The sequence below is a fragment of the Caretta caretta genome, chromosome 6, assembly GCF_965140235.1.
Source record: "Caretta caretta isolate rCarCar2 chromosome 6, rCarCar1.hap1, whole genome shotgun sequence".
Taxonomy (NCBI): domain Eukaryota; kingdom Metazoa; phylum Chordata; order Testudines; family Cheloniidae; genus Caretta; species Caretta caretta.
The window spans coordinates 49,516,692-49,538,110 of record NC_134211.1 but is presented as its reverse complement, the minus strand read 5'-3'; the positions used below and the strand labels follow the sequence as shown (position 1 = coordinate 49,538,110).

At 47.3% G+C, this 21,419-nt stretch overlaps 1 protein-coding gene across 4 annotated transcripts in view; it reads right to left on the bottom strand.

Moving 5' to 3' along the window:
- Positions 1-21,419, bottom strand: part of CAPRIN1 (cell cycle associated protein 1) — an 86,575-nt gene that overhangs the window by 12,884 nt on the left and 52,272 nt on the right. For all 4 annotated transcript variants that reach the window (XM_048852219.2, XM_048852221.2, XM_048852224.2 and 1 more), the window contains exons 10-14: positions 13,826-13,981; positions 13,323-13,431; positions 9,740-9,801; positions 8,247-8,357; positions 7,474-7,623 (exon numbers count right to left, since the gene is read on the bottom strand). In XM_048852219.2, coding sequence (XP_048708176.1) covers positions 7,474-7,623; positions 8,247-8,357; positions 9,740-9,801; positions 13,323-13,431; positions 13,826-13,981 — 588 coding nt within the window. The remainder of the gene's footprint in view (positions 1-7,473; positions 7,624-8,246; positions 8,358-9,739; positions 9,802-13,322; positions 13,432-13,825; positions 13,982-21,419) is intronic.

The following is a 21,419-nucleotide window of genomic DNA, read 5'->3' as shown; positions in this document are numbered from 1 at the left end:
TCTGAGCATGTCCTCTCCTCCCTACTAGCCATTGAGCAGCCACGCCGTGAGGTGGAGAGCCACTAGATTGAGGTGGAGAAGGCAGCCCTGGGAGAGTAGGTCCGGGCGGAACAGCAACGGCCATGGCGGAGCAATCGCCAGGCCCGTGAGGATCCCGTACCAATGTTGCCTGGGCCACACTGGGCCTTGTCTGTCTTTATCTTTTCCAGGACCTTGCTGATCAGTGGGAACAGTGGGAAGGCATAGACAAACTGGCCTGACCAGGACAGGAGGAAGACATCAGAGATAGCGCCCCTTCCCAGTCCCCCCCTTGGAGCAGAACCGGGGACAGCGCCGGTTCTGCCGAGTGGTGAACAGGTCCACCTGGGGAGTCCCCCACACTCAGAAAAGCCTGTAAGCCACTTCCTGGTGGAGAGACCACTTGTGTTGAGAGAAGTCCCTGCTCATGCGATCCGCCTGCACGTTCCAGGCGCCCGGTAGACGGAAAGCCTTTAGACAGATGTCATGGGCTATACAGAAATCCCACAGCCTGAGGGCTTCACGGCAGAGGAGCAGGCCCCGTCTTGCCTGTTAATATAGAACATTGAGGCCCTTGTCCGTGAGGACCCTGACCACCCTGCCCTCCAGGTGCAAATGGAAGGCCACACACGCCAGCCGTACCGCCCCGAGTTCCTTGACATTTATGTGTAGGGTCAGATCTTGAGCTGAACACAGGCCTTGGGTCTGAAGGCCCCTCAACCCATGTCCGACGCATCGGACACCAGAGACGGGGCCCTGTCCCTGAACAGGGGCCCTTGGAGCATGTTGCGTGGTGCGGACAACCACCATAGAGAGGCGATCATCGAGTTGGTACAGTAAGGACTTTGTCCGTCCTGTCCCTGGCCTGGGAGAACTCGGAGGCCAATCAGAGCTGGAGGGACCTCATCCTGAGTCTGGCATGATGGACCAGGGACATGCACACCAACATGTGACCCAAGAGCTGGAGGCACGCTCTGGCTGTTGTCACCGGGAATCTTGTGATGGGTAGATGAGCCCCTTCAGGGTCTCGAACCTGTCCGGTGAGAGGGAGGCACTGGCCAACGAGGCATCCAGGAGCGCCCTGATAAACTCTGTGTTGAACCAGGACTAACGTGGACTTGCTGTTTACCAACAGGACCAAAGCAGTGCACATGGACAGGAGGAGCATCACATGATCCCTCACCTGCTACCGGGAGCTGCCTCTGACCAGCCAATCGTCCCTAACAAGGGAAAGATCTGGACCCCCCGGCGCCTGAGGTAGGCTACCACCACCGACATACATTTTGTAAATACCCTGGGGGCAGTGGACAGGCCAAATGGGAGGACCATAAATTGGTACCGATTCTGCCCCACCAGAAACGGAGGAAGCGTCTGTGCTCCTTGAATATAGGGATGTGGAAGTAAGTGTCCTGCACATTGACGGCAGCATAACAGTCCCCAGGATTCAGGGAGGGGATGATGGAGGCCAGGGAGACCATGCGGAACTTGAGCTTCACCATGAACTGGTCCAGACCTCGCAGGCCCAGGATTAGCCTGAGTCCCCCTTTGGCCTTCGGGATAAGGAAATAGCGGGAGTAGTATCCCTTGCCTTTGCACTCCTCGGGCACCACTTCCACTGCTCCTAGGCCCAGGAGCCACCCCACCTCCTGCTCGAGCAGAGCTCCGTGCGAGAAGTCCCCCAGGAGGGATGGGGGCGGGGGATGGTTGGGCAGGGAGAAAGTAAACTGGAGGGTGTAGCCCCGGGAGATGGTGTTGAGGACCCATCAGTCAGAGATCGGCCGCAATCACTCCAGGAGGAAAGCACACAGCCGGCTGGAGAAGGGAAGCTTTGAGGGCGCATTCCTGAGGAGAACTGGCAGGGCGCCCCCAAGCATCCCATCAAAAATGGCTTTTCCCCGCCTGCTTGCCCGTGGAGGACCCAGGTTGGGGGGGCAGGCAGAGACTGCCTCTGAGGGCACCTCCTTATGGTCCCATGACTTCTTATGGTGGCCTTGTATTTCGGGTGGTGGCCTGAGTGGGAGTCTGCTGCAGCTTGAACTTAGATTTAGCCAGAGCCAGAACAGAGACCCAGAGTCTGGAGGGTCGTAAGGGAGTCTTTCATGCCATGTAGCCTTGTATCCGTTTGTGCTGCAGAGCTTTGCCGTCAAATGGGAGATCCTACATGGAGGTCTGCGCCACGCTGGACAGCCCAGAGAACAGGAGCCACGACGCTCTTCTCATGGACACCGTGGAGGCCATGTCCACCGCATCCGAAGCTGCCTGCAGGTTTGCTCTGGCAGCCGCTGTACCCTCCTCCACCAGTGCTTTGAACTCCTTCCTATCGCGCTCCTGGAGGGAGTCCTCGAACTTGGGCAGGGAGCCCCACAGACTGAACTCATACCGGCCAAGAAGAGCCTGGTGGTTTGCCACTTATAACTGGAAGCTTGAAGATGAATAAATTCTTCTTCCAAAAAAGAGTCCAGCCCCCGAGAATCTTTATTTTTTGGGGTAGGGGCTGGCTGGCCCTGCCATTCCCTGTGGTTGACCAACTCGACCACCAGGGAGTTGTGCACCGGATGGGTGTATAAATACTTGTGTCCCTTGGTGGGCACAAAGTACTTGTGTTCCGCCCTCTTAGAGATGGGGGCCAACAAGGCCGGTGTTTGCCACAGGGCATTTGAAATTTTTGCCACCCCTTCACGGAGAGGCAAGGCTACCCTGCCCGGTGCCGAAGAGGACAGCACATTAAACAGGGAGTCCGAGGGCTCCTTCATCTCCTCTGTCTGGAGGTGGAGGCTTGATGCCACCATTTTTAAGAGTTCTTGGTGGGCCCTAAAGTCCTCCAGCAGGACGGAGAGGGGTGGGGCCGTAATCGCCTCATCCACTGAGGGTGAGGAGACCGGTGTGGTACTCTGGGTGTCCGCTGGCCCCAGAGGGTCCACTACCTGGTCTATCTCTGGCCACGGTGCCGAGGAAGTACATCCCACCGACTCCTTCCTCAGAGGTCTGGAGAGGGAGGCCAACAGTGCTTCTAAAGCTCTGGCCACGGTGCCCACAGGTACCATTGGGCCAGCCATGGCGCTCGGTGCCACTGCACCTGGCGGGGCCTACTGTTCAGCCTGGCTGGCCTGGCCCATCGATGGATGACTACGAATGGAGGCTGGGCTGACGTACGACCTGCCACTGTCTCTGGACCGGGAAGAGCGGCGGTGCCAGGAGTGACACCGACCACGGGACCGTGATCCCTATGTGGAGGACTGGTACCGTCGGTAACAACTGCCCTGCATTTGGCTCCGTTGGGCGGATCTGAGACGTCGAGACGACGGCGATCGACGTCCGGGGCTGTGGAGGCGATGCCTTGGCAGAGTCTTGGAGCAGGATACTGAGCGAACACGGCATCGACATCCGTGCTGTGACCAGCTGCGATGACCCCTCCAACACAAGGACCTTTGGCAACACCTGTCCCAGTCTGGTCGGTATTCGCTCCTTGAGGTGGAGCGGTGCCGAGAGTCTCGAACTGACAGACCCCAACCAGTCAGTGTGGTGGGAGTCAAGGGCGATCCATGGGGACTTTGCCCCTAACTGTTGCTGGGCAGCGAACAGCGCTGGGAACGTTCCCTGGACTGAGACCAGTACCGAACTGGGGGTGACAGTGGAGATCCCAGCGGCTGCTTGCCCTTGGAGTGTGGGGCCAACATCGGCGGTGCTCCTGGTACCGGCATGAACATAACATCCCGGATAGCCTGCAGGGCCTCCAGCATGGATAGCATCTGGACATCTGGGGAGGTCTGCTTCAAAAAGGCTGGGCTACTCTGCTATACATGAGTCAGAGACCTAGAGGCTGGTGGGGATCGAGGACTGCCCAACATGGGTCTAGCCTCTCTCCCGGGTTTCCCTCAGTGCCCTGCGAAGAAGGCATCTTTCTGGCCTTCTTGGTGTGCCCCATGGACGGGGAGCTGTGCCGACTGGTCAATGGCACCGGAAGGTCACTGCACACCAACACCTTGATGCCCAGTGCCAGTTCGGAGCGGCGCGCTGCAGTCGGGGTCAGCGCCAACTCCATGAGAATGGCCCCGAGCCTAATGTCCCCTCTCTCTTGGTCGGAGGCTTAAACAACTTGCAAATTTTGCAGCCATCGCTGATATGGGTTTCTCCCAAACAACGCAGACAGTCTGCATGCAGGTCACTCCTCGGCATAGATCGCGTACAAGTGCCGCACAACTTAAAATCTGGGGCGCGGGGCATGCCCCAGTCTGGGTTCTCTGACTAACTGAACTAACTAAACAGCTAACTAACTACAGGTACCAACACTGAACAAACGAACAGTTCTGGGGACGAGCTACAGCAAAGCTGAAGCAGAGTAGTTCCGACACTCCTTCGCTGGCGGCAAGAAGAAACTGAGGGTGGGAGAGTGCGCAGCTCCCTTTATACCATGCCATGGAGGCACCACTCCAGGGGTCGCTGCGACGCTTCCCCTACGGGTACTCCTAGGGGAAAAACTTCCAGCACCGGTGCACGTGCTGAGCACGCACACCTATTGTGGAATACACATGAGCAATCACTCGAAGAAAAGGTGGTTGTTGATGAAAATGCATCATGACTGCCTCATTGATTGGCAGAGCAATCTCAATCTAGGCAGGAGAGGTATCTCTGCCACCTTGATGCCAAAGACCCGAGACTACCTTTTCAGGAGATTTTGGTGGGCCCTGTAGCCTTCTGGAGGAGGTGAATCTCCCACTGAATCTATAGTTGCATCTGGTGATGAAGACAAGGCTGTAACCAGCATGTGAGGTAGTGGCAACTTCATAATCTGTGGTGGAGAAACTACCTGAGAAGATCATGGTCGGCTGGGACCAGTCACAGTACTGGAAAGCAGAGACACCCTCTGTGCCTGGTACCTGTTTCCATGTCATCTACCGAAGAATGAAATTCCTGGTGCCATGATGTCCAATGCGCTCCCCACAATGGTCGAGACTGCTGGGGTGAGATCCTAGCTGAGGGAGGAATGCCACATGGAGCCCAGAGTGGCCACTGGTATGGACCTGGGCCCCATCCACGTCTACGCCATTGTGACTTAGGAAAAACGCCAGCCATGGGGCTGCTGCACTGCCCATGGCCCCAGTGACCTTGCAGGAGGATAAGTGCTGTGTCCCTGCCGAGAAACAGGAGGCCCTCACTTCCAAGTCTAAGGAGTCAGAGGCTTCCGATAGCAGAGGCACTGATGCAGATGGTACTGGAGAGAGGAAACTTGAACCTGGGGATGGTAGTACTGGAGAAATCAAGGAAGGTTTCCCTCTAGATAAAACTGATTTGAGAAGAGGTCTAGATAGGGGTACGAGGGGTTCTCAGTGCACTGAGGGTTGAGCTGAGGGAGCAGGAAGTGGTTGGACAGTTTCCAACACTGGTGAAAACAGTACTGAGAGGCTAAACAAGTCTCTTGCGGTTGCATGTGCCTGTGGGATAGACACAATGGACCTGCCTCAAGCTCTAAAGGCAGTGAACCCCTCGTAGTAGGCAAGGCTTGCAGGGCTGCTTTCTCTGCCACATGCTTAGAGTCTATGCCCCATCTCATCTCAGTACCGAGATTGACGAACAAGATGGTGAGCCTGAGAAAGTTCTGGATCTCTCCTTCAGCACCAGAGATCGGGACCGTGGAGCTGAAAATACTTCTGGTGGAGTATTCCATATCAATGTTGAAATACTTTGGGCACTCTCCACATGCGATAACTCAGCTGAGAGTCAAAATGCTACTTCCATAAGCAAGCACTTAAGCCTAGCTGGTCTATCCTTCTTCGAGCAGAGTTTGAAGGCCTTGCAAATGTGACACTTGTCACTAATGTGGGCCTCATATCAGACAGGTCAGAAGCACAGGTGCATCTTTTCGGAGACCTAGAGCAGTTGATGGAGAGCTAAATCACTATGGGCTAGGGGGAGTTGAGAGGCAATGGCTAGGGACGTCCCAGCCGGTGCTGGGTCAGACCCATCCAACTGCCGTGCATCCAGACTCCACCCATACCCAGACCCATGCCAAGCCTCACCCGCCTTCACCCAGAAACACCTCCTCACCGAGAATCCCCCACCCAGCCCTGGGGCTTGGGATGCCCTGGTCAGTCCCGGCAGGGCTGGGTGAAGAGTGTACGTCCCCTGCACAAAGTGGCCGGGCCAGACCCCCCTGCCTCCCATGAAACGTCCCCCCACTACAGGAAGTTCCACATCCTCACACCCCTTGCTTTCTGCCCCCATCGCTCCTCAGCGGTAGGCAAAGGGGGTCACTGTCACAGGAGCTGCTCCCCCATCGGCCCACCCTCATGCATTTGAACCCCCCCTATCCCCGCACCCAAACCCTCACCAAGCCTCGCGCCCTGCACTCAGCACTCCCATCCAAGCCCCACCCCCTTGCATCTGGAGCCCTACCCCTGAACCCAGCCACCTCCCTGGTGACCTCAACCCCCCCACACCAGAACCCCCAACACAACAAATCCCACACCCTATGCACCTGGACTACCCCAACTCGCCCCCCCCCCCCCACACCTGAAACCCCCAACTGAGCCCCAACCAGCTGCACTCAGACCCCCACCCCACCAAGCCCCACTCCCCCAGTACCCAGACTCCCCCTGCCAAGTCCCTTCACCCCCCCCACACACCGTCATCTGGACCCACTGTAGAGTCCCATTATCCCTGCACCTGGAACCCCCCCAGTGCATCCAGATTCCCCCACACCCCAGTATCCCCACTGAGATGCCCCCACCCAGAACCTTAACACCCCACACCTGGATTCCCCCACACTAAGCCCGTCCGAGCTTGGATCCTGCCAGGCTGAGCCTGCCTGCCCACACTTGGTGCGCCTGGCATGCAGGGGCAGGCCTGGCCCTTGTGCTGCGTTAGGGTGGGTGCACCCTCATTACAAGTCCATGTCCCTGAAGGGGAGGGCAGGGAAGGGGAAGGGAGTGGGTGCCCTGCAGGGTGATCTCCCACCTCTGTGCAGCCAGTGGCCCGTGCTCACCGCTGCCATGCTGGAGCCTCCACCTTTATTTATTTACAAATAAAATTTGCAGATTTTTAAATATTGTGCAGAATTTTTAATTGTTTTGCACAGAATCCTATTAGAAGTACTATTTACAAGGCGTGAAGAAGGTATTTGAATAAACAAGTCTGAAATCGCTCTGACAACCATTACTGTCAGTAAGAAGGAACTGAGAAGAGCTGAGGGTGGCTCCTCTTATACTAGCACACAGTGGCGAGTGCAACACAGGGGGCACTCCAGCCACCCCAACAGGTACCACTGAGGGGAAAAAAGTCTCTGACATCTGTGCACTAGGCATGCACACACCTACGGTGGAATGAACATGTGCAACCACTAGAAGAACAGAGCCTATTCTAAAGTGCAATTCTAGATTCCAGGGTCAAAATAATGGCTATCAGAAGATTTGATTAACAAAACAAAGTGATTCAGCATTAAGTTCATTTGGTACTTACTGTTTGCATTGACTGGAATGGAGCTGCATTAACATTGATTCCACTGCTATGTAAAGGTTTGCTAGACCCAGCCTGGAATACCTGCGGCTGGGGTGCAGTAGGAAGTGGTGATGATGCTGGGGTTTGGTCTGCACTCAAAGACAGTGAAGCCTAGCAATTGAAATGAAGAGCACTTAAGCAATAATTCATACAGCAACTGATTATGTCAAGTCATCCTATACCAAATTATAGGCAAGGCCTGTAAAATATTGCTACTGACATGAGCTACCTCAACTAAACTGTAGCCCCCCGCAGCACAACCGGATGAATGAAAACAAAGAAGTCTTCCCACACTCATGAACCTCAGAGAACGACAGAGAAGTGAGTGAATAGAGGAAAAGCAAGTGCCCAATATGACACCTACTAGCCATGGTCAATAACGTCCTCCAAGCTAGCATCCTGTATACTTATGCAATGCAATTCTCCACAAGGTGCTCCACTGAAAAGTACTAGCCCCTCTCCTCTTTATCAGCATCTCGCTGCTGGTGATTTAATAAATTTAAGCCTTGAATACAGAGGACTCAAACAACTGCTATCAAAAATATAAGATGTCACAAATAAGGTCAAGGCATTTGTAATAATTACTACAACATAAAAAAGGCCTTATCAATTGACACCTGAAACAAATATTTTAACTATGAAGCTTTATCTTCGAAGTGTCATACACTACCCCTTTATTCACTTGCAGATTGAGATAGTATATTGCTCCTAAAATAAAATTTAATAGGACTTGCCTGAATCTGGTCAATTGATTCTTTCTGTGGCCGTTGCTCTGTTGTATGAGAAGGCTGATACATGGGCTGGGATGCTGTGTAACCCTCACTTGTAGAAGAAACCAAGGGCACCTGCCAGAAAGAATTTAAGATTAGTAGAAGCTCCTTCAAGTTTTACAAACTGGAGAACCAAACAGGACAACTTTGGAAGGAACTGTGCCTGTGGTAAAAATCTTGTTACGGATACACAAAATTTTTACTAATATCCACAGTAGCAATATACTTATGCATAATTTGATTAAATTTAGTAATGCTGAAACAGGGGCAAAGCGAATTTATTTTAATTGATTTGTTCTAGTGTATACCCACTGCTCTGGAGAAAAGTTTTAAGTTCATTTATATTTTTGTCCAATCCAGTTGAAGGTGTAAGTTTTGATTTAAATGAAAATTCTTCCTACTGTTATGTCTCCTAAGAAGACCACAACAGAAAGCACATAGCATACTAGGGATGAAGAAGAGTGTGTAGCAGCAGGCACAGAGGTGATGTTTGTTGGCATGAACCCACCCGAACTAAATTTACCTCCTTTTAACTCAACTTCCTTGCAGGCTTTGTGGCCTGATGGTAAGTTAGGGGGTGAAGCAGACCAGTAAAGTTGTTTTAAAAACTGCTCTGCTTCCATCACCAACATGATCTGAAACCACCTGCAGAAAAATAAAAGCACTGCCTTGCAACAGAGGTTTGATGGCAATTCTTGAGAGGAAGTCCACAAGACTGGTTGCCAGAGTCACCTTTTTTGAACCACCACATGTCCCTAATCCATTGTACAGCAGAGCTGGAAGCAGTTTAGCTGCTAGCTACATAAATGGTTGAGGAATGACTGTTAGAACTCGTTTGGACCGGGGGGGGGGGAGGGGGAGTGCATTGAGGAAAACCCATAAGCACCACTTAACATTATAAAATGCAAAAAAAACCTGGAAAATATAAAGTGGGAGGGAGGGGGGGAATGAATGCACCCAGGGCACACACATGGCCCCTAAAGCAGAATCCGTGTGGACAATCACTGTAAGAACACACATTTCCCACACAGAGTTTAGTCTAAAAGGCATGTTACTCCTAATGCACATTTTCAATCTCTATTACTCCACATGGCACTTCCTGTTGATCTTCAATGGTGAAGCATTTGTCAGTCTTCTAGCAGGGACGCTTCCTGCTAGTTTCCATTCATTCCAGGGCTTTTATGCCTCTACTGAACAAAAAAGTCATGAGACCCTCTACACCGTCACTGATTCTTGTATCAGCTTTTCCCGATGTAAATTCAGCCACCATCAAGTTCGCAGACACCAAAATTGAAGGGGAGTGGAAACTAACAATACCAAAAAATCTTACAAGAAAAAATAAGCTTGATTTCTGATGCATCTAATGGTTAACCTCTTCCAACACAATAGTTACCAATTAAAATAAACCTAAAGCCAATTAAAGATCTAGTAAATGATTTATCGAGCATAGATCTTACCTGCGTAGCTTCTGGTTGCACAGGAACTTGGTTAGGCTGGGCAAGTCTAGATTCAGCATGAACTGGAAATACAATAAACTTTTTATTTACTATGTAACTGTACACTTCTTACATGGTATAAATTATAAGCGGGACTGGAAACACCACCTTTTACTAAGATTGTCCAACACAGCCCATAATAAGTTGTTTACAACTCTGCCAAACTAACATTTTGGGTTGAAATTTTTCAGGTTGATTGTCAGCCTCAGGATGAATTTTGAGGGGAAAATTGCAGCTAAAATGGTTCATCCATTGTGGAGAACAAGGACAGGGAATCTTGGGTTCCATTCCAGCCTGTGGAGGGGAGTGTTCCCATGTGGGTACAGATTCTTCTGACTGTTTCACCTCTTCTGCTCCACCACAGTCCTCTCTCCTCCTCACCCTGGCTCCTTGTCCCAGTCTCTAGCAAGTCCCAGTCCTGTGCCTCCTGACTCCACTCAAGCGCCAGTCCTCCCCCCTTGTCTGCATCTGAATCAGGCAGTGTGCTCCACTGTGCTGCCTGGGCCCAGCAGTGAGTCACTGAGAGTACAGGAAAGAGACACCCTGATCACATTTCAGGTGCCCAAACCTGGCTTAGCTGGCAGCAGCCTAGAACTGCAGTTGCGGCAAAAGGCCTGCTCAGCCCTGAGCTGGAACATTCTCAGTGCAGATGGAATCTTTGGGGAATTTGACTGCTAAAATCAAAGTCTCTACTGAGCACATGAACCACTGTTTTTCAGAGGCTTATAAATTGGCATGATGTGGGTGGGTTTTCATGAGGACAGCAAGAGGAACATCCCTGCCACAACAGCCACAGCCTTCAAAATTTCAGGTCTCTTCTCCAAAGCATGATACACTAAAGCTATTTGTAGAAAAACTCCAAGAGTTTTTAAAATGGGCAAAACATATTTTTCTTGATTCTCTCCATTCCTCTATCAAATTCCTGTCAAACCTACTGGCAAAGTGTCCCATTTTTGCTAGTGCTAGTTGACACAAAGGATTACAACCTACTACTACTATCAGTTACTCTGTTATCTCAAGTGTCAGGGCTTGGAGCAGTGGATCAAAGATTCCAAACCCACTGATGACTCATCATACAATGATCAATATGTCACATAATGGAATTCTGATTTTTTAGTTTGCTTTTATTAAAAAAAGGAAGTTACGTACACACGTGTTAAATGTTCATTACGGTTGCAAAGTTAAGTAGGGCTGTCGATTAATCACAGTTAACTCACACAATTAACAAAAAAATTAATCACGATCCATCAGTTTTAATCGCACCATTAAACAATACCAATGGAAATGTAATAAATATTTTTGCATGTTACTCTACATTTTCTAATATATTGATTTCAATTTCAAACACAGAATACAAAGGATACCGCGATCACTCTACATTTTTATTACAAATGTTTACTGTAAAAAAAATAGTATTTCACTACACCTAATACAAGTACTATAGTGCAATATTTTGAAAGTTGAACTTACAAATTGTAGAACTATGTACAAAAAAAATTGCATTCAAAAATAAAAATTTTAAACTTTAGAGCCTACAAGTCCACTCAGTCCTACTACAAGTCCACTCAGTCCTACTACAAGTCCACTCAGTCCTACTTCTTGTTCAGCCAATTGTTCAAACAAGTTTGTTCACATTTGCAGGCGATAACGCTGCCTGCTTCTTGTTTACAATGTCACCTGAAAGTGGGAACAAGCATTCACATGGAACTGTTATAGCCAGCGTCATGAGATATTTATGTACCAGATGCGCTAAAGATTCATATGCCCCTTCATGCTTTGGCCACCATGCCAGAGGACATGCTTCCATGCTCGTTAAAAAAATGTGTTAGTTAAATTTGTGACTCAATTCCCTGGGGGAGAATTGTAGGTCTTCTGCTCTGTCTTACCCGGATTCTACCATATATTTCACGTTATACCAGTTTCGGATGATGACCCAGCATACTGTTCATTTAAAGAACACTTTCAATGAAGATTTTACAAAACGCAAAGAAGGTACCAATGTGAGATTTCTAAAGATAGCTACAGCACTCAACCCAAGGTTTAAGAATCTGAAGTGCCTTCCAAAAAATCTGAGAGGGACGAGGTGTGGAGCATGCTCTCATTAGTATTAAAAGAGCAACACTCAGATGCGAAAACTACAGAACCCAAACCACCAAAAAAGAAAAAAAATCTTCTGTTGGTGGCATCTGACTCAGATGATGAAAATGAACATGCGTCAGTCTGCACATCTTTGGATGTTAATGAACAGAACCCATCATCAGAATGGATGGATGTCTTCTGGAAGGTTGGTTGAAGCATGAAGGGACATATGAATCTTTAGTGCATCTCGCACGTAAGATATCTTGCAACACCAGCTATAACAATGCCATGCGAATGCTTGTTCCCACTTTCAGATGACATTGTAAACAAGAAGCAGGAACCATTATCTCCTGCAAATGTAAACCAACTTGTTTGTTTGAGCGATTGGCTGAACAAGAAGTAGGACTGAGTGGACTCATGGGCTCTAAAGTTTTAAAGTGTTTTATTTTTGAATGCAGGTTTTTTTTTGGTACATAATTCTACATTTGTAAGTTCAACTTCCATGATGAAGATATTGCACTACAGTACTTGTATTAGGTGAATTGAAACATACTTTTTTTTTTGGACAGTGCAAATATTTGTAATACAAAAATATATAAAGTGAGCACTATACACTTTGTATTCTGTGTTGTAACTGAATCAATATATTTGTAAATGTAGAAAACACGTAAAAAATTGAAATAAATGGGATTCTATTATTGCCCTAAAGTTAAGCACTCAAAAAGGTTAGGCAATGTCAGAATTAATGTTGCTTGTGCAACTATAATTCAGCCCCCTTGTGCATATACATGATAGAGTCTTTAATTACATGGTCACAAACTATTCACACCCCACAAAGGATTCCTGACTCAAAGCACAGAATGGATAGTACTCACTTAACTGAGCAATTATTCAATATTTTGTTTTCTCCTTATCATTTAATGAGTGACCCCATGCCTTATTTACTGCACACTGATCAAACCCTGCTCTGAAAACAGAATTATTAAATTTTCACATGGGCTTTTCTATGGTGTTCATCACCATAGTGTCTGAGTGACAAGTACTTTTTGATTACCCCTGTGAGATGAGGGAGTATTATCTGAATTTTACAGAAAGGGAACTGAGGCACAGAAATTAAGGTCAGAATTATCCACTAAATCCAGAAATATTAGCCTAAGCACAGTGACATGTCCTTCACGAGCCAAACGCTTGGTCTTATGCTCAAATAATTGAAAGGACACCCAATTACCAGAGAGTTTGGGCAATAATTTATACACCAATGCCAAAAATGAAAATTAGAGCAATAGACTACTAGGTGTCTACAAAGTGCTCTGCAGCACAGCTGTATTCCATGAAAATCACATAATGACCTCACTGAACACCAAGTGGGTTTAACCTTAGAGATAGCAGGGTTAGGAATGACTGAAATCAAGTTAGTTTTGCAAACCTCCCCCAAGATGCAGTTTTATGATTTACCATTACAAACCTGGAGGGCAAACCATCTGAGGCATGTCCAAGTTTTGTGCTGGATTCATGGGCTGTGCTGATACGATGGCAGGATCAAGAGCCTGATTTTCAAACTCCAACATGGAATCCTAATAGAAAAATTCAACAGGATTAAAAATGTATTAAATTAGATTGTTATGATCAAGTATTTGGTCTTTTTTTTTTTTTAAACGAAAAATAGGAATGTCAATATATTTAAAATCAACTAAGATTTCAAGGATTCTCCTGCACCACTGACAACCCCAAAATTACGGAACTTACCTCACAACTATGAAGTATACTCCACTGAAAGATAATTTAACTATGTCAGCTTGTTTTCATAGGCAAATAGAACAAAGTACAAAAGACAAGCAGGTAACCTGTTCTTTACTATTTAGATGGCTTTATTATTTTTATTTTGGATAACTGAGGCATTACTAACAAAACGTAAGAAAGTTTAGTGTCCCTCTTAAACCAGTTCACCACAGCAGAGCAACTACATACCTGCATGAAGTTGTATGGGCCCTGCATCTGTGCCATAAGGTCCTGTACTCGCTGTTTCCTAACAAGAGGGTCTGCTTGAGTCACAGTACTGAGAGCATGGGGTTCAGGAACTGGAGGAGATGTAGCTTGTGGTTGTTGCTGGAGTGAATTTACAACCTAGTGACGAAGTAACAATTGGCTCATGGGTTTCATCTACATATTTGGTTGAGAATATCAGAAACAATTTATCAAAAAGAGTAAAAACTTGGAACTTTGATGACAAAGGTTTGGAAAACTAGTAAGTGCAAAACAACTCCAAGTTCTTGGAAAAGAGTATGACTGTATCTTTCTACAATGCCAGCACAAGGGCCTCTATTACCAGTACATAGGTTTCCTAGGAGGTTTAATGCCTTATTTTTCTATACATTTCCTTTGCTTTTTTCAGAACTATGAACTGCTCAAAGAATGCTGCTGTGACAAAAGGTTTAGCAACCATTACAATTACTTCAATTATTCAATATCCATCCACGCACCATCATGGTGCATTGTTTTTGACAGGTGAAATACAAAAATCAGTTATTTGTCTACCAATGAGACTAAGGAAGCATCTACACCTGGAAGTTTACAAAATAGTTATTCCAGAATAACTCTCCATGTGGGCACACTCAGGGTGCATTTACACTTGCAAAGTTACAGTGCCACTCAGAGCGCCAAAGGAAAACCACTGTTGTGTTCTTACACTGACAGCTGCCTGCGCAATAGCATGTTCACACCTGCGGCACTATTCAGAGCGGTGCACCATGGGCAGCTATCCCACAGAGCACCTCTTTCTCTTTTGCCGCTAAGACTTGTGGGAAGGCCTCATGGGGCATCCTGGGTCCTGTCCCAATGCCCAGTGATTCACTGCTTCGCATCCCAGCAATCACTGTGCTTCCGTCTACATTTGGTGCCATCTTTCAATGGTTTGTGTACTGTGCACCCTGCCCCTTTCGGGCTGCAGGAATGGATCCCAAGCTGTTGACCAGTATGCTGTTCGCACTGACCAACACGTTACGAGTGACAGTGGAGTTATTCCTTAAACTACAAAGGCAAGGAGTGAGACATTTATCTCGCCACATGTAGTAGCTACAACACGAGATTGCTTGTGGCATTCACGGAGGTGCTGACGACAGTTGAACACCGCTTTTGGGCTCAGGAAACAAGCACTGAGTGGTGGGATAACACTGTCATGCCCGTCGGGGATGATGAGCAGTGGCTGCAGAACTTTCGGATAAAGAATGCCACATTCATGGGATTAGGTGACGAGCTCGCCCCAGTCCTGCAGCGCAAGGACACGAGAGCTGTCCTATCGCTGGAGAAGCACATGGCGATTGCACTGTGGAAGCTGGCTACTCCAGACTGCTACTAATCGGTTGCTAACCAGTTCGGAGTGAGAAAGTCAACCGTTGGAGTTGTGCTGATGGAAGTACGCAGGGCCATTAATCGCATCCTGTTCCAAAAGACTGACTCTGGGCAATGTGCGCGACATTGTGGATGGCATTGCACAAATGGACTTCCCTAACTGTGGAGGGGCGATCAATGGCACACACATTCCAATTCTGGCACCCGACCACCTAGCCACCAAGTACATTAATTGCAAGGGGTATTTCTCAATGGTTCTCCAGGCACTTGTGGATCACCATGGGCATTTCACAGACATTAAAACAGGCTGCTCTGGAAAGGTGCATGATGCTCGCATCTTTTGGAACACTGGCCTGTTCAAGAAGCTGCAAGCAAGGACATTCTTCCCGGACCAGAAGATCACCACAGGAGAAGTCAAAATGCCCACTGTGATCCTGGGAGACCCCGCCCACCTCTTAATGCCATGGCTCATGAAGCCATATACAGGGCAATTTGACAGCAGCAACGAGTGATTCAACAACAGGCTGAGCAAGTGCAGAATGACTGTGGAGTGCGCATTTGGCCATTTAAAAGACTGCTGGCAATGCCTATATGGGAAGCTGGACATGGCCAAGGACAATATTCCTATGCTTACAGCCGAGTGCTGTATGCTCCATAGTATTTGTGAAGGGAAAGGTGAAAGCTTCACTCAGGGCTCGACTACAGAGGCTCTGTGCCTGGAAGCTGAGTTTGAACAGCCAGAGACCAGGGCTATTAAAGGGGCACAGCGCGGGGCCATGAGGATCAGGGATGCTTTGAGGCAGCAATTTGAAGCTGAAAGTGACTAATATTTGTGGCTATGCTTGGGATTGCAGTGCCTGTAATGCTAGGTGGTGACTGGTGCATATGATGCAAGAAGGGGCCTTAACATAATCGTATGTTGCTTTGCAGTGCTCTTTTTGCTTTCACTTAATAGAATAAAGATTGCTTTCAAACAAATAATTCTTTTATTGAAGAAAAAAAAACAACCAAAAGAGAGAGTCAAATGAAAAAAATCATCAGCAGGGAGGGGGATGGAGGAAGGGAAGGTCTCAGGAGGAGGAGGGGTCCCAGGACGGCTACAGATTTGTGTATATCCAGGGATCATACCCAACCTCCTTTGGAGTATGATGCAGGGGGTGCTGTACTTCAGCAGGGCCAAACTGCAGAGGAATTTGTGTTGAGTGCAGTGGGAGTCCACACTGCTGGACTGCGAGGAATGGAATGCTGCAGGTAGAGAGTGGAGCCAGGAGATTGATACGAGTGTGTTGGCAGTCTGGGGGCATGGCATGGTAAAGAGTCTTGCGACCGCGGCTGCAGGGGAATGCGTGCATGGAGCTGCTCAGTTTAAAGAGCTAGTATCACCTTGGAGCTCCGTAACTTAAGAGCCACTCTGTGGCTTCTTTCTGGTGTGCTGCATTCTCCTTTTGGTCCCTCTTCTCGCTGTACCGCCACTCCTTCAATTCTTTTTTTCTTAGCAGCAAAGTGCATCATAACCTCACAAATAAAGTCCTCCTTAGTTCTTCTTGGACGCTTTCTAATTTTGTGCAGCCATTCTACCGCCAATAACAAAGAGGGAGGCTGTAATCTCAAGGTCATCTCTGTGAAGTTTAAATGCAACATTTTACAGAAGCAGTATTGTTTGCAACAGACAACACTGTTACAGTGCTTTAAAAACCCAGCCAGTACTCACACACCTATCACTAACTGGCAGTCCCCAGGCAAGCACACATGAGCCACAAGACCCCCAAAATGATGAGTAGCCACAGGGGCAGGGTAAATCACTATTCCTGCTGTACACTGGGCACATGGCTCTTGGGTACCTGGGGAGAGCCAGCACTGTAAGGTTGGCCTGATAATCATTCCTATTCCCCACACTTTCCACAGGAGGTGATTATGGAAGACATCTCGCTTCTGAGGGTGAGCAGGGAATCAAGGGAGGGTCTTCTCCAAGCCTGCAGCTTCCGCCCTGGCTCTTATGCGGCTAGCCTGTGTGCAGCAATGGTCCCCCCACCAAGTTACTGTTAATGGCGCAAGAAACAAAGCAGCTCTGCCGAGGAACCTGTGGCAGCAGATTGCCCAGTATCTCCACGAGAGATTCCTTGAGATCTGAGCGAGATTCCCATGAAGTGAGGGAGTCTATCAACAGCCTGTTCCACCGCTCAGGCTAGGCATGAGGTGGGAGACAAGCCTGCTTTCTGAAACCCTCCCGCCCAACTCCTCGCTTCAGCAATTCCCAAAATCAGATCCACTTACCAGGGGCCTCCTCTCCTGTTTGCATTTCGTCAACCTCCAACTGCTGTAACTGGGTAGGCTCCAGGGGAGAAAAGAGCTCATGACTGCATGCATCTCTGGCCTCCGAGTCATCCTCTGCCTCTGGGTCCCCCTCCTCGTCCAAGATTGCCTCCTCCTAGATCAGTCCACTCTCGACTGGCACACGAGCCAACTAAATATCCACAGGGTCTTTCTCAGTGGAGGTGGGATCGCCACCAAGTATAGCGTCCAGCTCTTTGTAGAACCCGCAGCTCATGGGCACAGCACCAGAGCGGTAATTTGACTCCTGCGCCTTGTGGTAGGTGTTCTGCGGCTCCTTCACTTTGACCCTGCACTGCAATGTATCCTGGGTCATGGCCCCTTTCTATCATGCATCTAGAAATCCATAGGTATCATAATTCTGACAGCTGGAACGCAGCTGTGACTGCACTGCCTCCTCTCCGCAAATGCCAATGAGGTCCAGCAGCTCTGCATTGCTCCAAGCAGGGGATTGTGTGGAGCTGGCATGGCCACCTGGAAAGATGCACTGAGACTACTGCACGCATCACCGAGCAAACAGGAAGGGGACTTTCAAATGTGCAAAGGAATGCATGGGATGGGGCTGAAGGATGGTCACCTCAGGCCAGGGCAGTAGAGCACTGCATCTACACAGTTTCTGCGCACTAACTGACTTGGCAACGTGTACACCTTGGAAGTTATAGCGCTCAAAACTGCTTTACTGCGCACAAATTTGCCAGTGTAGATGGGGCCTTATTCTGAAATCAAGAGTTTTTTTCCAATTTAACTTAATCCACTAAACTAAATCAGAAAAAGGCATTCATTTCTGCAATAAGGGAGTTCCACATGGAGTTATTTCTGAATATTATTCAGGAATATCTATTTTGGTAAATTTCCAAGTGTAGACATGCCCTTATAGTCTGTTTCAACAGGGTTTCTAAATCTTAGGTAGGCCTAACCAGCTTTGTAGGGACTTAAGTAACCAGATGTTATTCTACATAAATTGCCTGAGAATGCAGTGACCTCTGGTCTCAGGCAGCCTGGTCTAGCGAAAATGGGCGCCCAAACAGTATTCTGAGACAGGCCCAGAGGCATGGTTAAGCCTGGAGGTGCAAGTTAAGATGCTCAAACAGTAGTCTCTTAAGTCTGCTCTGCAACCTGTATACCCTGAACACAAACAGTATAGACTAAAGGATCTCTGCCACACATTTGGAGAAAAAGAACAGTGGGATTTTCTTTACACATTAGAGTCTCAAGGCGGGGGGGTGTCACAGTAACAGGACTGCAGTATAGCATATGATTACATTCAGGCATGAAATAACTGAGCAACAGGAGATGGCAAGCAAGAGAGGTTAAGTCTTAGAAGAGGCTCGTAACTGTGTCCAAGCTTGAGAACATTCCCTGCTGATCCCCAGAAGCCAAACACAGTGGTGGCCCTTTCAAATATTAATTGGGATCATTACTGGTAATCTGTCCAGAGCCTCTCTGTATCTAGGAGTTAGTAAATGCCAAAATCTAAAGAGTTACAGACCAGCTTCAAACAGACCCAACATCAAATTATGCTGAAATGCCTTTGAAATCTAGCTGTACTGGTCATTGTAAATGGTGCACATGGCTTGAGGGAATCAAGGGAAGAATACTTATAGGAACAAAAAACATACCTAACATCTGATTGTCTAAGATGAAGACTGTTCACAGTTGTGATGGCTAATACTCAGAATCATGCTCTCGGAGGGGGAAATTCTATGATTACAATATTAATTAGTGTCTTCATAGCTGAGTTCCTTTTGTCTCGCCCTCAAACGCTGTCAGATGAGCTACTTTCCGATGGTGTCCAAAAATGGTCTTATTTCGCTACAACTAGGTGTCTACAATTTTTTAGTTTATGTGAATTATTAGTTCACTATGATATTCTGCACCGAGCCAGCATTTCCAGAGATGGGTATGGCTATTTGCGCCTGCCCAATATTTTGGAGGCACTGATTAGTGTACAGATATTCCTGACTTATATTCCTCTACAGCATATATTATATATATATATTCCTCTACAGCATTTGAGCACAGATACGTGAAGTTAATATAATACCACTTTAAAAACAATGACCGATTTCCACTTCCACAAAAAACCCAGACTTAGCACCAATTTTGTGGGACTAGTGATGTTATGTATTCCAAAAGGTACCCACTGGAAGAAATCTGACATCACTAGATGTCTTGAGTGACCGTGGAGCAAAGGATGGAGGGAAGTGTGGCATTCAGAAACACAACAGCAGCTCCCAGAGAGCACAGCTTCACACGGTAGTAAAGTTTTGAAAATCCTAGTGGCTAGGAACCCAGCTGAACTGAACACTCAGCACCAAGAATAAATTTAAAAACCCACCAACTTCCACATGTTTAAAATTCCTCATGTCCAAGTGCACACAATTGGCCATCCAAAGAAGACCCTTTGAAAATTTCCATTATAAGTACATATGATTTAACACCATCTCAGAAGCATTGCCCAAAGTGAGGGCTTTTTGTTTAAGTTTTTTAAGTCTCCTGAAAAGATTACACTACATTTAATTCCCTCTCACTTTAGAAGGCCCAATTCTAAATTTTTGCTTTGTACAATCCCCAAAATGCCAATTATGGAGTGGTTCAGTGTGAAATAAAAAATAGAAAGATTGTTTGGAGAATGGAAGTTAGATTGTAAAATACATTTTGAAAACAATGATAAGATCGCAAGTATGGAATCCCCCTCACTTAGATATTGGTACAAAGCTTTGACAATAATTGATTCCATTTTTTTAAAAGCGGACACAAAACTTGGTTAGCAGCTACTGGCTTAATATTACGAGGCTATAAGTCTAAAAAACCATGGTCTGAAATTGACTAGTAAAAACATCCAACCTAAGCAGTTTTAAGCAAATCTATAAAAACTGGACAGTTTTTGCATGAAATTTAAAACTGCATCTTTTAAGAAATGTAGCACGCTGAATTAGATGAGAGAAATGCAATGCTGGAGGGAACCTCAAGAAGTCATCTAGCCTCCCATTATGAGGCAGGATGAAGTATGCCTACCACCAATCCTATCAGATGCTTGTCTAACCTATTTCTTAAAGCTTCTGTAGCCCTATGTAACCTGTTCTAATGCTTGCCTAGCCTCATAGTTAGGTATTTGCCCAATACCTAAACTAAATTTCCCTTAGCTCAGGCACTAATTTTTTAAGCCATACAAAAATTTGCAGAGGGGTAAATCTTGAGTATATCTTTGTAATGAGTAGTTTTTAGAGAGAATTTAAGATCACGGTCATTTCCACCACCACACCGTTTCCTTCAGAAGTCAACATTTCTCCTTCAGAGAAACTCATGAATTGCCTCCTTTCAAAACATCAAATATTTCTCAACACAACCAAAGCAACAGGCGGCCCTCAGTTAAGATGGATGCCGACTTCTGAGAGCAAAAGGGCTGGCATCCTCCCTGATAAAAAAATGGCTTAATTCCCATTGCATAATAGTGGCTATCTTCGCCAAGAGAAGCTGTGACCTCTGTCCCATGGAGTACATTGGGAAATGATGGCCATTTTAAAAAGAGGGCCATTCTTTGTGAACTTCTCTGAGGAAGTCTGTGTCTACTACTCTCTACTGAAGAGCAAAAAACATACAATTACGAAGAATGGAACGATGTGACCCTTAATCTTCAACATTTCTTTCCATAAACTACCCCACAGAACCAGATTGACACACAGGGCAGGAGAGAGCTGGGGGAGGTGCACGCGCACGCACGTACTTAAAGGGCAGGAGGACTAGGGTTTACTTTCCTACCACTTTGTGTTGTTCTGGAAATGCAAAGCAGCTGTAGACCAGGTTTAACTGCCCAGTAGTGATACCATGAGAAAAAATATGTAAAGGTTCTTTAAAAATCATTTCATGTAGGACTACTACA